Source organism: Saimiri boliviensis, chromosome 3 (genome assembly GCF_048565385.1).
Source record: "Saimiri boliviensis isolate mSaiBol1 chromosome 3, mSaiBol1.pri, whole genome shotgun sequence".
In the NCBI taxonomy this organism is placed as follows: Eukaryota; Metazoa; Chordata; class Mammalia; order Primates; family Cebidae; genus Saimiri; species Saimiri boliviensis.
This window is the reverse complement of record NC_133451.1, coordinates 5,013,227-5,028,495: the sequence shown is the minus strand read 5'-3', so window position 1 is coordinate 5,028,495 and position 15,269 is coordinate 5,013,227. Positions and strand designations below refer to the sequence as shown.

Below are 15,269 nucleotides of genomic sequence, written 5' to 3'. Positions count from 1 at the left end.
AGAAAGAAAGACCGAAGAGCAGCAAAGCGACGACTCACAGACTGGGCAGTGAGAGAAAAGAGGGTGGGCCGAACAGAGCTGCCGTCAGCAAGACAGGAGGAATTTTGATAGAGGAGCCAGAAGTCGGCTTTTCAAAGGAAAGTCTCCACGTGTGTCCCTCTGTGGAGGCAGCCCCTGGAAAGTGCCCTACCTCCAATACTGCCACCTCCTGGCCGTTGCGAAGCAGCCGGAATGTCAGAGGATGTTTTGCATCCAAACCTGGGATCACCTCGCAGCCACGGAGGGGGATGGACACAATGTGGGTCTTCAAGTCGGTCCTGTCCTTGTGGAAAACGAGCTTGTTATCTTTCACTCGGCACCAGCGCTCCCGCCAGCGGCTGTTGGAGAGCACGTTCAGATAGCCTGCAGGGAGACAAGGCCACATGTCAGCCGCCTCCGTCTCGGGCTGCACTAAGGGGGCCCAGGGAAGGGGCCGTGGACAAGACACGATCGAACAAGCCTGAAATGCAAGTTCACATAAACTAGGAGAGCCACGGCTACAGCATCACAAGTTTTGGGGGCTTTCATCACACAACACAGACCATGTCTGGAAGCTCCTAATTTCACATGTACAAAGAACCAGTTACCAGGCGTCTAGAAGTGTGGATGTGGGGCTTTGGAATTCACCCAGGGGACGTGAAAAGTTAGCAGGCCATCGGGTTTTGGATGGCCAGAAGGAAATGGGGGCACAACAGCTGTCTTCAAACTGGAAAAGGATTTCATTTATTTTGAGGAGCTGTAAATGATACAAATAGGGTAAGAGTCATATGCAGGCAGATTTGGACTTATGAGGAAACAAAAACTACCTAAAAATGAAAACTTTCTAAGAAACAGGAGGCCCTGGGAGGCGCTAAGTCCCCAGCGCTGGAAGCAGCCCAGCTGGTACGGATTCCCACCCGAGGCGGAGCACGAACCTGCCACCTTTCTGCTCCTGCAACTGCAAAGTGACTGGTGAGGCTGCCCAGGGGCAATCTAGACCTAGGTCTGAACGCACATGACATTTCATGATCTGTGTCTCTGGTATGGCACAATATCTTTAGTACACAGATCGACGAGTGGTAGAATTACAGGAAAAATTATTCTCCTCATTAAAATAAAATCTTCCCCAAATACGGGAAATGGACAAATTTCACTTGTTACAAACATAAAATGTATTCTTCTAGAAATAACAACACATGAAAAAACAGATATCATGGTGGCTATACCTTCCAACCACACCGTAATGCTAGTAAATTGCTGCCCCCGCTTTAAGATTTAGAAAGTGAGTTAAATAGCGTACAAAATATTAGTAATAGAAAAAAAGAAATCCAAGATTATGGCTTAAGTCACTCAGTACTCCTTCAGTTCACACATGCACACACACATACCCCTGCCCTCAAAATATTAATAAGTAAAACAAAATACATCCTTTCAAATTCTGATTTTTCAAATTCCTTTTTCAGCCAATAGTAGTCCCAGCTACTTGGGAGGCTGGGCGGGAAGATCACCTGAGGCCAGGAGTTCAAGATCAGCCTGGGCGACAGTGAGGCCCTGTTGTTAAAAACATTAATAAAAATGCCTTTCCAAAAGGGTTTTGGAGGATGTTTCCTACTTCTTTTATGTTCTCAGTCTCACACACCTTATTAGCAATGGATAAATGCTATAAAGACAAAAAAAGAGAGAGAGAGCGGTATGTTCAGGACACAGAACAATGCTTTATTATCAATACTGGCTCAATGGCTTACTAGGTACAAAGTCTAAATTTTCATTGGCTGAATGTGACGTCATTTCTACCAACACACACTGAAGAGAAATGCACACTGCTGCTCCTGACTGAAACTTTCATCCGGGGTGTGGGCTGCTGTCCTTAGGAGTGACGGAGAGAGAGGCTAGGCTGAGGCTCCGAGGCTGGTGCCATGGCCGCCCTCTTGTGTTCAGAGAGCGAGCTACGCTCATCCAAGCTCCTTGTACTTCAGAGGCTTAGGACGAATGGAGGGAGGTGAAGACGCTCCAGAATCCAAGCTGGAAAGAGTCTCAGAGGCTTTAAGGAGGAAGTTACCTCCCAGATACTGTGAAGTATCTTGTCCAAGACCAGACCACACAGCAAAGCCAGATCTCACCCTTGTGAGTTAAAGATCGCAGATAAAGAGCTGTTAACATGAATCCAACTGGGGCCCTACGCTACCATTGTTGTTCCGTAAAATGGTATTCATAAATGATGTGGTTCCAATACATTCATTCCTTAACAAGAAAAAAGAAAGCTCTACTTAAAAAGAGAGTCAACTGTCCTATCTGAGCATCCAGTAACAGCCCTGGGAACCGCGTGCTCGCCACGGATCTGATACCGTCTAGAAAAACCACTCGCGCTGAAAGCCAACATTCTTGCATTTTCCGACTTTCACGCAACGACGGCCAACTGTATCAATCCTAAGTATGTCTGGAGCATGAGTTGACACACATAATGGTGTATCTAAAAGAAAAAGTAAGGTAAGGCCCCCTCTCAAATAACTTCACGTACTGAGGTGCATTGAGTTAACACGGCCAAGAACGGTTTCTGAAAGGAAGCAGTAAGCTACAGGGAAGAAAAATGGCCCGTGCTCTGGAGCAGTCAGGACTCAGTAACCCCTCCACGGAGCCCAAGATTTGAAACGCCAGTGACCCAGTGACAGAGACCTACAGTGCCGTGGGGCAGGAATTCCCAACCGCAGAGGACCCAGTCCCGAAGAGGGACATGGATTCTCATGGTGTCTTCTTCCCTGACAGAATCTGGCACAAAGCCCCCAGACGCTAGGCATTTCTTGACATTTCAGCCACAAAAGGGATGATTATATTGGACAGATTCACATTTTATATAGAGCATGATTTTTAACACCTTTTCCCCGAAAAAATCCCCCGGGGTTAGCAGACCTGTTCATATCAGCAGGGGCTCCACAGTCACCTGCCCATGTTCAGCAACTGCCCTACCCCATCCAGTCCCTGTCCCCATTTCTCAAAACAGGGAGGCATTTTTGGCATTTACCTGGGTAGGGAACATGGAGAGGCCATGCAGGAAACGGCAGACCACCTCATCTAAGGTGTCTAGAGTCAGAGGGTCTTCTGCACCCCCCAATGCTGACCCGGACCCCAAGTCACCGCCGGGAACACATTTACGCTGAAGCGATATCCACCACCAGGTGGGGCCAGAGAGCAGCCAGGACTGGCCAACTTGGATCCTGTCGCATTGCAGAAGCGTCCGGCTCACCAGGGTGTCTCAAGAAACTACTTACCAAGGCAGGTCCTGATACATCTGATTTTATTTTTGAATCCCACTTATCATATGATGGTAGGGTGTTACTGAATTTTAAATTCTGGAGTTGTTTAAAGTTTTCAGCTATTTCTGCTGCAAATTCTAAAGAAAGAGCGCAGTTTCTCGCAACACTGTGGCAAGACTGCATGAGGAGATTTCACTAGAAATATAAAACTAACTTTACAGCCGAAGATTAGACAAATGAGCAAAAAACACAGGCGGAGGGGGAACATATATAAAGCCTCTGGTCAGCTGTTCCGGATATGGGGCGTCGCGGGTCTCCGTGCCAGGTGGCTCTCAAATTCCGGCAGCTGCAAAAGAGCAGGCAGGCAATGCCTGTTGGAAGCGTGGCCAAGTTTTCATTTATTTATTCTCTTTAGGAAGGGAAATGATAGTGCCTGCCTGCCCAAGAGGCTCCTGCGCTTTGGTGGCGTGTGGCCAATAGGTTCAACACTTTTGAGAGGCATTTTATCCCAAGGTAACTGTTCGTTTTACCTTAGCAAGTATCTGTTCCTGATCAGCTGAGAGGAGATGGGCCTGCAAGAGGGGCATCAAGACGCAGCATTCGGAGAACCCCCATGTCAGGACACCGCTGGCAGCATCACGGGCCTGCCAAAGCCAAAAGCCTCCTTTCCACTCTTATGCAAAATGTCCTCTACGAGGCTGGGGGCAGAGAAGCTGGTACGCCAACACCCTGTCATGGTGACTCCCGGACTATGAATGCCTTCCTGCCCTTTCATCAGACATCATCTCATTTCTTTTTGTGAGGTGGGGCCTTGCTATGTTGCTGAGGCTGGTCTTGAACTGGCATCAAGTGATCCTCTCGCCTCGGCCTCCCGAGTAGCGGGCACTCCAGGTGCATGCTATGTGCCCGGCTTCATCTGGGCTTCTGTGGAGGTGGATTATGACACCAACTGAGACATACATAACTTTCCTGAACGTCTACTAAAAAATCCTGCCATTGAAAGCTTCATAACGTCATAGAACACTGCAGCTGGAAGGGACCTGGGAATGCCTGGTAAGTCCTTCAGAGCCAGCTCAGGCTCCCCAGGCTCCACGAAGCCCTCCGACTTGCACGCTGGGGCCTTTCCTTTCTCTCAGCCTCTCCGTTTCTCATCATCTATTTGTCTGACATTACATTTACAGTGTCTTGAATAGGTCTGGTACGCTTGGATGCATTTCTACAAAACACTTCAGGTGGGTAATAACAGTGATCATTTACCCAGCATAAATTAGGGGCTAGGCATCAAGCTCCGTGTTTCATGTATTTTACCCTCAGTTTTTATGAAAACCAAGGAATTTAAGTACTGCCCCCATTTCATAGATGGAGGCGCCCGGGGTTCCCAGAGGTTAAGCAATTTGCTTAAAGGAAGGCATGCATTCAGTAAGTATTTACTGAGCTGGTGTCGTCTGCCAAGCTCTGCACGCTGCTGTGGACACAGGTGGGGAGCCAATCAGAGCCTGTTCTTAAGCCAGTCATGGAGAAGGTAGAAACGTGAGGTGGGGACAGGATTTTAGAGACCCCGAATTGGGCAACAAAGGAGACGCTGTGGTTTTTGTCAACACAGAATGTGATACGATTAGTCTAACATTTCAAAAGTTCCATCTGGTGGCCTGGTGGGGACGCCAAACAGAACGAGGTGAGCCGGTCAGACGGCACCACGGTCCCAGACAGGCGAAATCGGGATGGGGAGCGGAGAAGACGGAAACGCATTTCCTGGTACCAGCAGCTTGATTCATAACGTGACAGTCACTCAGGGCTTGTTTTGTCAGGGGTCTTTGCGCATGTCTCAGATTGTATTATCGACGAGGCTGTGTGCTGGGCTGACCTGCCCAATGCTGAATGCGTCACTCAACGGGCATTGCAGGGTTAGGCGGACGCCGGCCAGCCAGGCTGCGGTCCTCGCCACCCGGTCCTGAAGCCGGAAAGCACGTGCAGCCAGCCTTCCCTCCCCTGCCTCCACAAGCGAGGCCCTCACAGCAGCTCTGTCCTGCATTTAGGGGCACGGCTGACACAGCGGCACGGTGCGGAGGGGCTGGGATTGGAACTCCGCTCTCAGTGGCTCCTGGCAGCTCTGTCCTGTGGGCTCAGCAACACCGCACTTCCGGCCAGTCCAGCCCAGCCCTTCATCCCCCTGGAGGAGAGAAGCAGCTGCGGAGACTCCACTTGGCAGGCTCAGTCTCTCGGGCCTTTGGCCAGCGACTTTTTTCTGCCTGAAACTTTGCAGCTGCACTAAAATGACTGAAAATGGTCACTGTTGCCCCTTTATTTTTCTAAAAGCTCCTCCTCTTTCCCCTTTCCCCTGCAAAGAACTAGATGACAGCTTTCAAATCTTGTCGACAGAGGATGTTCTGTTAACACTGAGGCGAAAGTTCTCCACTAAGCAGTTTGACAGGAATCCACACGTGTCTCATTAGATGCCGTGGATGTAGTACTCCTGCTCCCTGAGTGACCAACTGTGCTTCCAAGAAAGTGCCCAAGAAGGGGGCTTACCGCAGCGTCTCATCACCAGCACAAATGCAGCTATTCAGCAGGAGCCTCGGCAGTGTTCAGTTCTTTGGGGGAAGGGATAGGGAGGCCCGCGGGACAGGGAACCAGCAGAGTTGGGCCGGAGGCTATCTCTGCTCTCAGCTCACTGTGTGGCTCTGAGCAAACCCCGCGCCCTCTCTGAGCCTCAGTGCCCTCCTTTGTAAATGGAGGGGTCTGGGTCAAAGTTTCTCAATTGCCTTTCATAGAAATGTTAAATTGTTTTTCAAGGAAGAATTTCTACTTCCTCCACTGACCTAGAGCATTTAAAAAATGAAAACAAAAGAGTAGTTCCCTTCTTGTTGGCTAATTCCCTCTTCTGTTTCGAATCCCTCTCTCTCAAGGGCTGATGGGAGACAGTCCTGCCTTACCATGTTCCAAGAAAGGCAGAGGTCAATGGGGACCAGCACTGGGGCATCATCAGACTCACTGTCCCCATTCTGCGCTACAGCTGTGCTTCAGCTGACAGCATTTCAGCAAGGCGACCGCCTTTCAGCTCTCGCCTTGTAGAGGGAGGGAAGGTGGGGTAGTGGAAAACCATCAGCACTGACTGGCCTGCATCTGTGACTCGACTGCCATTTGACTCAGTTCAAGGAGCCTGGAGTGTCCCAGGCCCCTCAGTCACTGGTCCCTTACGGTGATGGCCATCCTTCCTGTCAGCCCCACAGGCTGCTGTTTCAACAGGACACCTCTTGAGATTCCTTCGACCCCGAGGCCTTCACTGCTGTCTGCCCGACTTCATGGTGTCCACCAGAAATCGGTATGATGCCGCCTCCCAGATCACACTGTGAAAGCCGCAGAGCAGCCGAGACTTAGCCTGTCTTCCTTTCCAGGGAGCGCACACCTTCTTGCCTACAGGCTCCTCCCGTCTGCCCCGCCATCAAGCCCTCCTCCTGACCACCGTGGCCCATCCTCTATCATCCTTGCCACATGAGCTCACACCGCTGGGACGGGAGATCTGTGGAATAAACTGATCTCGGTGTATACAGCCCAATTTAGGCACTACTGGGCAGGAACTCAATGAGCTATCTTTTGCATCCCAAAATAAAATCCAATACTTTGGACATAATGGATGCTCAATAAGGGGTGGGGTAACTAGAATTACTAATCAGACAGAAGGAATGATGGGTTCACCTTGTGCGAAGCTGACTGTGCAGCAGTAGTACATGAGGAAAATTCCAGCACATTCCTAATTTTTCAAAAAGGCAGCTCATCAAGTTTCCCTCCTAGGAAGAGCTGCACGGTGCCTCTGAACTTGACGGCCTAGAAAGCATTCTGGATGTGAACTCTCACCCAGGTCTCCATGGAGGCCACCCCCCAGTGCTGGATACCCCCAGCCCACTGAGGTTCCCATCATCCTCTCACTCCTCATTTTCCCTCCTACCGCCAACCAGACCCAGTTATTACAAACATCTCTCAGTGGTAACTGTTCTTGTCCTTATCTTTTGTTACCAGACTGGAAGCCATGGGAGGCCAGGGCTGCTGTGGTCACCGAATGGTGCTGCTCAAGATGACTTGCTGGATGAAAGACTGATCAGGGAGATAGTCAGTGTGTTCGACCAGATTTGAAACTGAGGTTGGAGAAATATAAATGGTCTAGTTTGGATATTTCTCCCCTCCAAATCTCATGTTGAAATGTGGTCCCCAATGTGGGAGACGGGCCTGGTGGGAGGTGCCTGCGGGAGCAGGTCCCTCATGAATGGCCTGCAGCCTTCCCTGTAGCAGTGAGTGAGTTCTCACACTCGTAGTTCCTGCGAGATCTGATGGTTAAAGGACCCTGGCACCTGCTCCCCTCTCCTGCTCCTCCCTCTCTCCTGCCATGTGACGTACCAGCTCCCCTCCTGTCCCTGCCATGAGTAAAAGCTTCCTGAGGCCTCATCACAAACTGAGCGGATGCTGGCACCGTACTTACACAGCCCGCAGAACCGTGAGCCAAAGAAACCTCTCTCTCTATAAATTAGCCTCAGGCATTCCTTTGCAGCAACATGAAAGTGACTAGCACAGTAACATCATCAGAAAGCTGGGTTTCCTCACTGTGCCAAAGGGAAAGACCTGACCTTAATTCTAGAAACTTCTTCCCATACTCCTTTGTTTACCAACAGCCCCTGCATATGCTCGCCTTTCAAAACACTTCCAAGGGATTTGGGAGAACTTCAGAGGATCAAAGGGATTTTTTTTTTTCCTTAAAAGAACCTTAGAGATCATCTCAAACTCCTGCAAAGTCTTGCATGAATAAGAGGTAAACATGTAAACATTTAACACATTTCCCCAATCTGAATGAGTCCAAGTCCAGTGCAAAACAGCTTGAACTAAGGAGCCTTGGACGAACGTGGTACAGCCTGCACCGCGGGAGAAAGTACCGCCCACTCGGGCGCGCACCGCTCCTCCCGGGTTGGGGAGCCTTACCGCACGTGGGGACGTCTTCCTCGGCCGAGGAGGTCTGCTCGTCTGTGGATGGCTTCTTCTTCCCCAGACTGATGATCTTGGTGATTTTTTTCCCAGTGACTTTCGACACAGTGCCCTTGGCCTCTGATTTGGAACTTTTCTTCCTCTTCACTGTCAAGAATAACAACAGCAATAAAAGCATGTTTCAATTGTAGATATTAATTGAAAAACTAAAACATAAATCACCACCCACTTCTTCTTTCCCTAGAAAGTTTTTTTCTTTTTTTAAAGACAGGGTCTCGCTCCGGCTCCCATGCTGAAGTGCAGTGTTGTGATCACAGCTCACTGCAGCCTTAAACTCCTGGGTACAACTGATCCTCCCACCTCAGCCTCTGGAGTAGCTGGGACCACAGGTGCATGCCACTATGCCTGATTAATTTTTTTACTTTTTGTAGAAATGGGGTTTCGCCATGTTGTCCAGGCTGGTCTCAAACTCCTGGGCTCCAGTGATCCACCCACCTTGGCCTCCCAAAGTGCTGGGATTACAGGTATGAGCCCCCATACCTACCCTTTCCCTCGACTTTTAGTTAAGCAGCACTCGCTATGTGCTGGCTGTTGGTCTAGATGCTGGGATTCCAGCAGAGCACAGGGCTGCTCGTAGGAAGCTTGTGACAAGGACCACATGGAGATCTAACATCGGGTTGTATGGAAGAGCAGCTGCGCAGTCAAAGAAAGCCCGTCCAGGGGCTGACTTAAACTGGTAACTAGCCATGTACCTCTCAGGGAGAAGAGGCGTCCAGGCAAGAAAACCATCAATGACACAAAAGCTGTCAGGCTGAAAGCAGCAGAGACAGTCTGAGGAGCAGAGGGCAGCTAGCACAGCTACGGGCTTGCTGGCAAGGGGAGGCCAGGAAGGGAAGGGGAATCGGGTCTTCTTCAGGGGTCCCCTGTGCATCTGTGACACTCACGCAACTCAGCCCTATCCAGAGCTCTCGGACCAGGTGCCTGCCTTCCAGCCCCTTGTGCTTGGTTTAGCCAGCACAGTGTTAAACTGGAGTTCATTGTTGGTACATAAAACTCATACACATTATGCATAAACATGATGCCTGGCTTCCTTTGAAAAATGGAAAGACCTAGCGACTCTGGACCCGCATTAGGGCAAGTAACAGCGGCAGGACCACAGAAGCAGTTTCCACGCAGATGGGACAGTGAGGGACAACATGGGGCGGTTCTCATCACCCCACCGTCTCCCACCACAGAGGCCCAGGATCAGTTGCCAGCTGGCATTCTGTATCTGCCCCACCCTGTCACTGGTATCTCTCTCCATCCCCGCAGGCTCTGTCCGTGACCGCCCACAGAATGACAGGGACACCGATCAGGCACGAAATCAGAACGTGCATGTGAGAAAGCACCAGAACCAAACGACAAGACCCTCTGGACCAGAGAGCAGCCCTCAGAGAAGGTGGGCTGTCTGCCCATCTCATCCCCCCAGGGCCATTATGTGCCTGGCACTGGAGCTGAGGGGAGGCCAGCAGGGCACTCAGGACACCGGTGCTGGGGACACAACGACACTGCAGGTTACACTGGAGATGAGGGGACAGAGAGATCCTCAGTGCCATGGCCTAACCCCTCTGCCCAGACCCCTTCCCCTTCATCTCCAGTGTGAACCCCTCGACCTGCGGTCTGCACGCCTTCGGAGCTCACAGACCCTTTCAGAAGGTGATGACCGTCAAGGACTCCCTCCCCCCGCCGCCCCATGGACAAATGGACACCTGCACAGATCACACGGAAGAACTGCAGAGGCACAGAGGCCAGGGACACAGGAGGCCACGCCCTGGCCTGACTCCTAGACCCTTCCTCTAAACACACATGCAGTCTCCTTATCCTTCTAATCCCCAGCTCTCTCTGATGGGGGTGGGAAGTCGTCCTTCTACCTCCACCCTGCTGCCCCCACCACAGCCAAACGCGTGAGGGTGGCAGAACACCCCCACCTGTCTCCAGCGTCCCGTGAGGTCCTGGGCCCGTAGCATTTGTGTCCTTCTACAAAGCGCCGCACCAGCACGGGAGGAAGGCCGGGTGGAGGCCGTGGGAGAAGCCGCCTTTGAGGAAGACAGCCCTCACAGCGCCAACGCTGGCAGCGCCTGGGTCTCGGACTCCAGCCTCCGGGACCGTCTAAACGCGTGCTGTTTCAGCCACCCAGTCGGTGGGATTCTGTTATGGCAGGCCAAGATGACTATTACAACATAGTCCCAGCATTTTTGTGTCATTTTAAACAAATCAGACTTAGGCCTCATGTGATATGAGAAACAACCCGGGAATGCCACCCCCACCCTTCTTCCCACTCTCCCAACACACACACCCTCTTTTAAAATAAAGCACCAAGCCTCGCTTTCGATCCCTGAGTCTGAGGGCACAGCTCCTCCCAGCCACCATCAGAGAGGAACACAGCTGGGACAGCTGTATCACTTCAGCGTCACTTCCACCAACCAAGAGGGACAGCAGGAGTGGACGGCCCCTCCCAGCTGTTTCTGAAGCTCCAGAGGATGGTGTCTCACCGCGGCCCCGTTCTGGCGAGCTTTATGAAGAAGCTCCTGTTGGCCAGGACAACCGGAGTGCCCGGGGCACCCTGAGGAAGGCTGGTGGAGCAAGAGGCATCCCCACAGACAATGCCACCCCCGGCAGCGAGCCGGCGTTTCAGATGAAAGCCCAATTCTGCCGACAAAGTGCTTGCTGAACTCTGACTACAAAGAAATGAGACTATAATGAAAACTCTTAATTCCTTGAATACTCCCTGAGTCGCTTTTTACAAAAGCAGAAGTAAGGTAATCCTTGGAAGAAAAAGTCCAAGTACGTGGGAACACTAGGGTAAAACCGTCAAGAACAACTTGATGCTCTGTATCAAACAAAGGCAGAGGTGAGCACAGATCACAGAACCGGGAAGAAAAACTGAACACTCAACGTTGAATCCCCTGCAGCTGGGGAGTAGAGAGCTGGAGTGTCCAGGCACGCGCTGGCTGGTGGGGTGGGCAGGCTCTGGCACACACCACTGGAGCAGGGCTAATGCGGGCACTCTCTAAAGCCACGAGTATCATAAACCCACACTTTCCCAGTATCCTATGGGAATGGGCATTCAGCGCTTTAGAAAATTTAGGCGACTGGGAGGAATAGGGGCCATGAGAATTAATGCCATCAGACTATTTATTCAAGGACCTCTACCAGCAGACACATTCACAAATGACCGCGCCTTACGGATGTGAAGCGGGGCTGAGGAGTCCCACGGCTCCCACGCAGACGGTCCCAGGGCCTCCTCAGCCCGCACTCCTCACACCTGCTGCGGGATCAGCAGGACCAGCCACATTGCATTGGTTTATTAGACAGGAGGGATTCCACCTTGACAGAAGAAACAGGAGTTCCAGAGTCGTTCCCTGGGGCTTTGACCACAGGGAGCCTGGACTGTTTCTTTGTTCAGCTGAGATTCTAACACTAAGAAAAATCTGTATGAGTTCAGGATTTTCTCTATGTAGCCAGCAGAAAAATGTGCCTGAGTCACAACATGGCTGGGATAGAAGGAGTTTAACTGAAATCTCTTAGCTGCAAACTGGTCAAGAGTGAGAGGTAAGAATAAAAGCTAAGAAAGAAGGTTAGAATATACTGAAACCTTAACTTTCTCCAGTAACTACTGAGTGTCTGCTATGTGTAAAGCACCGTGCCAGACAAAAAGGAACTGTGTAAAGCAAGGTCGCCACCATTTACCAAAGTACAGAAGGTCGTTCCTGCTCGGAGGGAGCAGGAAAATGTTAAATATAGATACTCTGCTTACAAGGACCTCCAAACACACATATTATTCTGCAGAACCTAATAGGTGCATTGGAAGAAGAAACAGCAAACCAGAGAATGGGCCAACCAAACCAACGTCTGCTGAGCCTCGACTTCTAAGTAGGAACATTGAGATTGTATGTTATTTTATTTCAGGGCAAAACTTAAAGACAGCTTTCCTGGTTTTGATTACACATAATGTGTGCCTGTGGAAGACACCGATAATACTTTCCACTGAATAACTTCCGATGGATAGAACCGAAATTACACTCAGATAGGACAGACTCAGAAAACCACATATGAAAAAAGTGGCATCGTGACCTCTGAGAGTGAACTCTGTCATGTCACAACAGTCCAGATTATTTGAGCTCCAAGATTCTTCGTGGGCTGGATCGCTACTTGGCTTAAGGTGATCTCATCACAGAAACAGGAAACACTTGGTTCACCCCACGAGTGGGCCGGTGGGCTCGGGTGGTCAGATTCCTCAGCTGAGCCACCAAGGTCACAGGTTCAGTGAGCACACAGGCCGTCTGGCTTTGCAGAGGGAACACTCCCACCCCACCCGCAAGTCATGCCCTTCACCTCCGTCCACACATGGCTAAGGAAATGACAGGTCCAGCCACAGACTGGGAGGACGTATGTACAAAACACATCTGATAAAGGACTTGTATTTTTGTATTCTGAAAATACAAAGAACTCTCAAAACTCAGTAAGCACAAATAATCCAATAAAAATATGAACAAAAGAGCTGAAGAGACATTTCACCAAAGAAGTTACACTGATGGCACATAAGCACATTAAAAACATGTTCACCACTGTTAGTTACCGGGGAAATGCAGATTCACACACAGTCGCATACCGCCACACCCCTGTCGAAACGGCTAACACAGAAAGAGAGAAACCAAAGTGACAATCCTGATGCTGCACCAAGCCACACACTCCCGGCTATTTCACCCAAGGGAAATGAAAACATGTGTCCATGCAAAAACCTGTCTCTGAATCCACAGAACAGATTTTTAAACCATCGCCCCGAAGTGGGAACGGCTCAAATGTTCTTCAAGCGGCGAGTGGACTCACTGCGGTCCATCCACACGATGGCATGCCGTCCGCGGCAGCAAAGAAGCAGCGGCCGACGCCAGCCGCAAACGCGGACGGCTCTCCAGCGCGGCACGCGGGGTGAGCGAAGCCAGACTCGAAGGTCTGCAAGCGAGATGCCTCCACGTGACGACATTCTGGTAAAGAGCAGGAAACAGCAGCAGCTGCCAAGGCCCGGGGTAGAGGCCCAGGCAGACGGGAGAGAAAAGGGCACAGGAGCGCGGCGGGGGCTGGGGGTTAGAGCCACGCTCCGCATCTTGACTGTGGTGATGGTTACATGCCCGTCAGTGCTGTCCAAGCTCACAGAACACTATGTCAAACAGGGTGGATTTCACTGCATGTAGTTTCTATCTCCATAAAGCTGGGTGCAAAACATAAGGGAGACTTCATTATCTGCACACCCATGTGCACAGCACCATTATTCACGCTCACCAAAAGGCGGAAGCCACCCACATGTTCATCAACGGATAAATGGGCAGACAAAATGCAGTCCGTCTATACAATGGAATATTATTCAGCCTGAAAAAGGAAAGAAATTCTGACACCTGCCACATCACAGGTGACCCTTGAGCACATGAAACTAAGTGGAATAAGCACTTAGAGAAGAAGGCAGCCTGTAGGACTCCACTTCAATGAGGTCCCTGGAGCAGTCAGACTCATGAGACAGGAAGCAGAATGGGGTGCCAGGGACTGGGGGAGGAGGGAATGGGGAGTCGGTGTTTAAAAGAGCTTCACTTTTGCAAAATGAAGAGTTCTGAAGACTAGTGGTGAGGATGGTACAACATAAATGTACTTAACACACTGAGCTGTACACTGAAACACGGTAAATACGATAAATTTTACATTATGTATTTTTTATATTGTGTATAATCTTTAAAAATTTTTAAATGAGGCCAGGCGCAGTGGCTCATGCTTGTAATCCCAGCACTTTGGGAGGCCAAGGCGGGTGGATCACCTGAAGTCAGGAGTTTGAGATCAGCCTGGCCAAAATGGCGAAACATCATCTCTACTAAAAATACAAAAATGAGCTGGGCATGGTGGTGCGTGCCTGTAATCCCAGCTACTCAGGAGGCTGAGGCAGAGGAATCATCTGAACCAGGGAAGCAGAGGTTGCAGTAAGCCGAGATCGTGCCACTGCACTCCAGCCTGGGTGACAGAGCGAGACTCCGTCTCAAAAAACAAACAAACAATTTTTAAATGAAGGCAAAATAAAGACATTTTCCGAAAATCTTTTTTAAGAATCTCAGAATCTGCAGGTCTGGCCTCCTCATTTTAAAGATGGGGAAACTGAGGCGTATTAAGGAATATTTGCTCAAGATCATATGGCTAAGCAGACGGAGCTCGATGAGAAAGTGGGTTTCTTGCTTCATTATCCAAAGTTCTTCTCACTGGACACCAGGTCCCTAAGCAACATGCCGGCTACTCACCAATGCGAATTTGTCTCCGTGATAGATCAAGTGAAGAAATAACCTGTTATGAGTCATGAGTTCAAAACACGTGCAGGGCAGAAAAAGACGGAGCAGCCTCGGCCAAGGTCTGGCGGGATGGAAAAGGGAGGCCTGCAGGGCTGAGGTTCACGGGTTTTCTGGGTACTCCCATCAGGGTCATCTGCAATGACGACGAAATCTACACATCGTCATCACCTGGGACATTTTTCCTACAACTGGACTTTGCAAACCTGGCTGTGTGGTTTGTTTTTTTTTTTTAAGTTTGTGTATTTTTGACACAGACAGAACTCACCTTGCTCCTTTCCATTACATGTGGTAATTCCATTTTCCACCACACCCTCCCCATCTGAGCTGGGTCTCTCTGAAGACAGTTTCTGAAAGGATAAAAAGGATTAAGTTATTCTTACAGGGGTCACTCGGACCAAGTGATGTGTGATGGATCAACCAAAAGTCATCTCAAAAGCAAAAGAAAACATGGGCCAAGTTCATAGCAATCCAGAAGTAGTTAGAGCTTAACCATAACAAAGACGGGCTGGTTGGGTGGCTACAACTGCCTTAAAAACATCCAAAGGAAGAAAAGAAAAGGGAAAAACAAAACAAACAAGAAAAACCTCACTGAGGTTATAATTATACTAACCTATATATATATATATATATATATAGTCTCATGCCTATTTCATTCAAATCACTTCTT

At 50.0% G+C, this 15,269-nt stretch overlaps 1 protein-coding gene across 9 annotated transcripts in view; it reads right to left on the bottom strand.

Moving 5' to 3' along the window:
• The window catches only part of AFAP1 (actin filament associated protein 1), a 169,467-nt gene that overhangs the window by 39,846 nt on the left and 114,352 nt on the right, over positions 1-15,269 (bottom strand). For all 9 annotated transcript variants that reach the window (XM_039468405.2, XM_074395851.1, XM_074395849.1 and 6 more), the window contains 3 exons: positions 14,868-14,949; positions 8,238-8,387; positions 191-402 (listed from right to left, as the gene is read on the bottom strand). In XM_039468405.2, the coding sequence (XP_039324339.1) occupies positions 191-402; positions 8,238-8,387; positions 14,868-14,949 (444 nt within the window). The remainder of the gene's footprint in view (positions 1-190; positions 403-8,237; positions 8,388-14,867; positions 14,950-15,269) is intronic.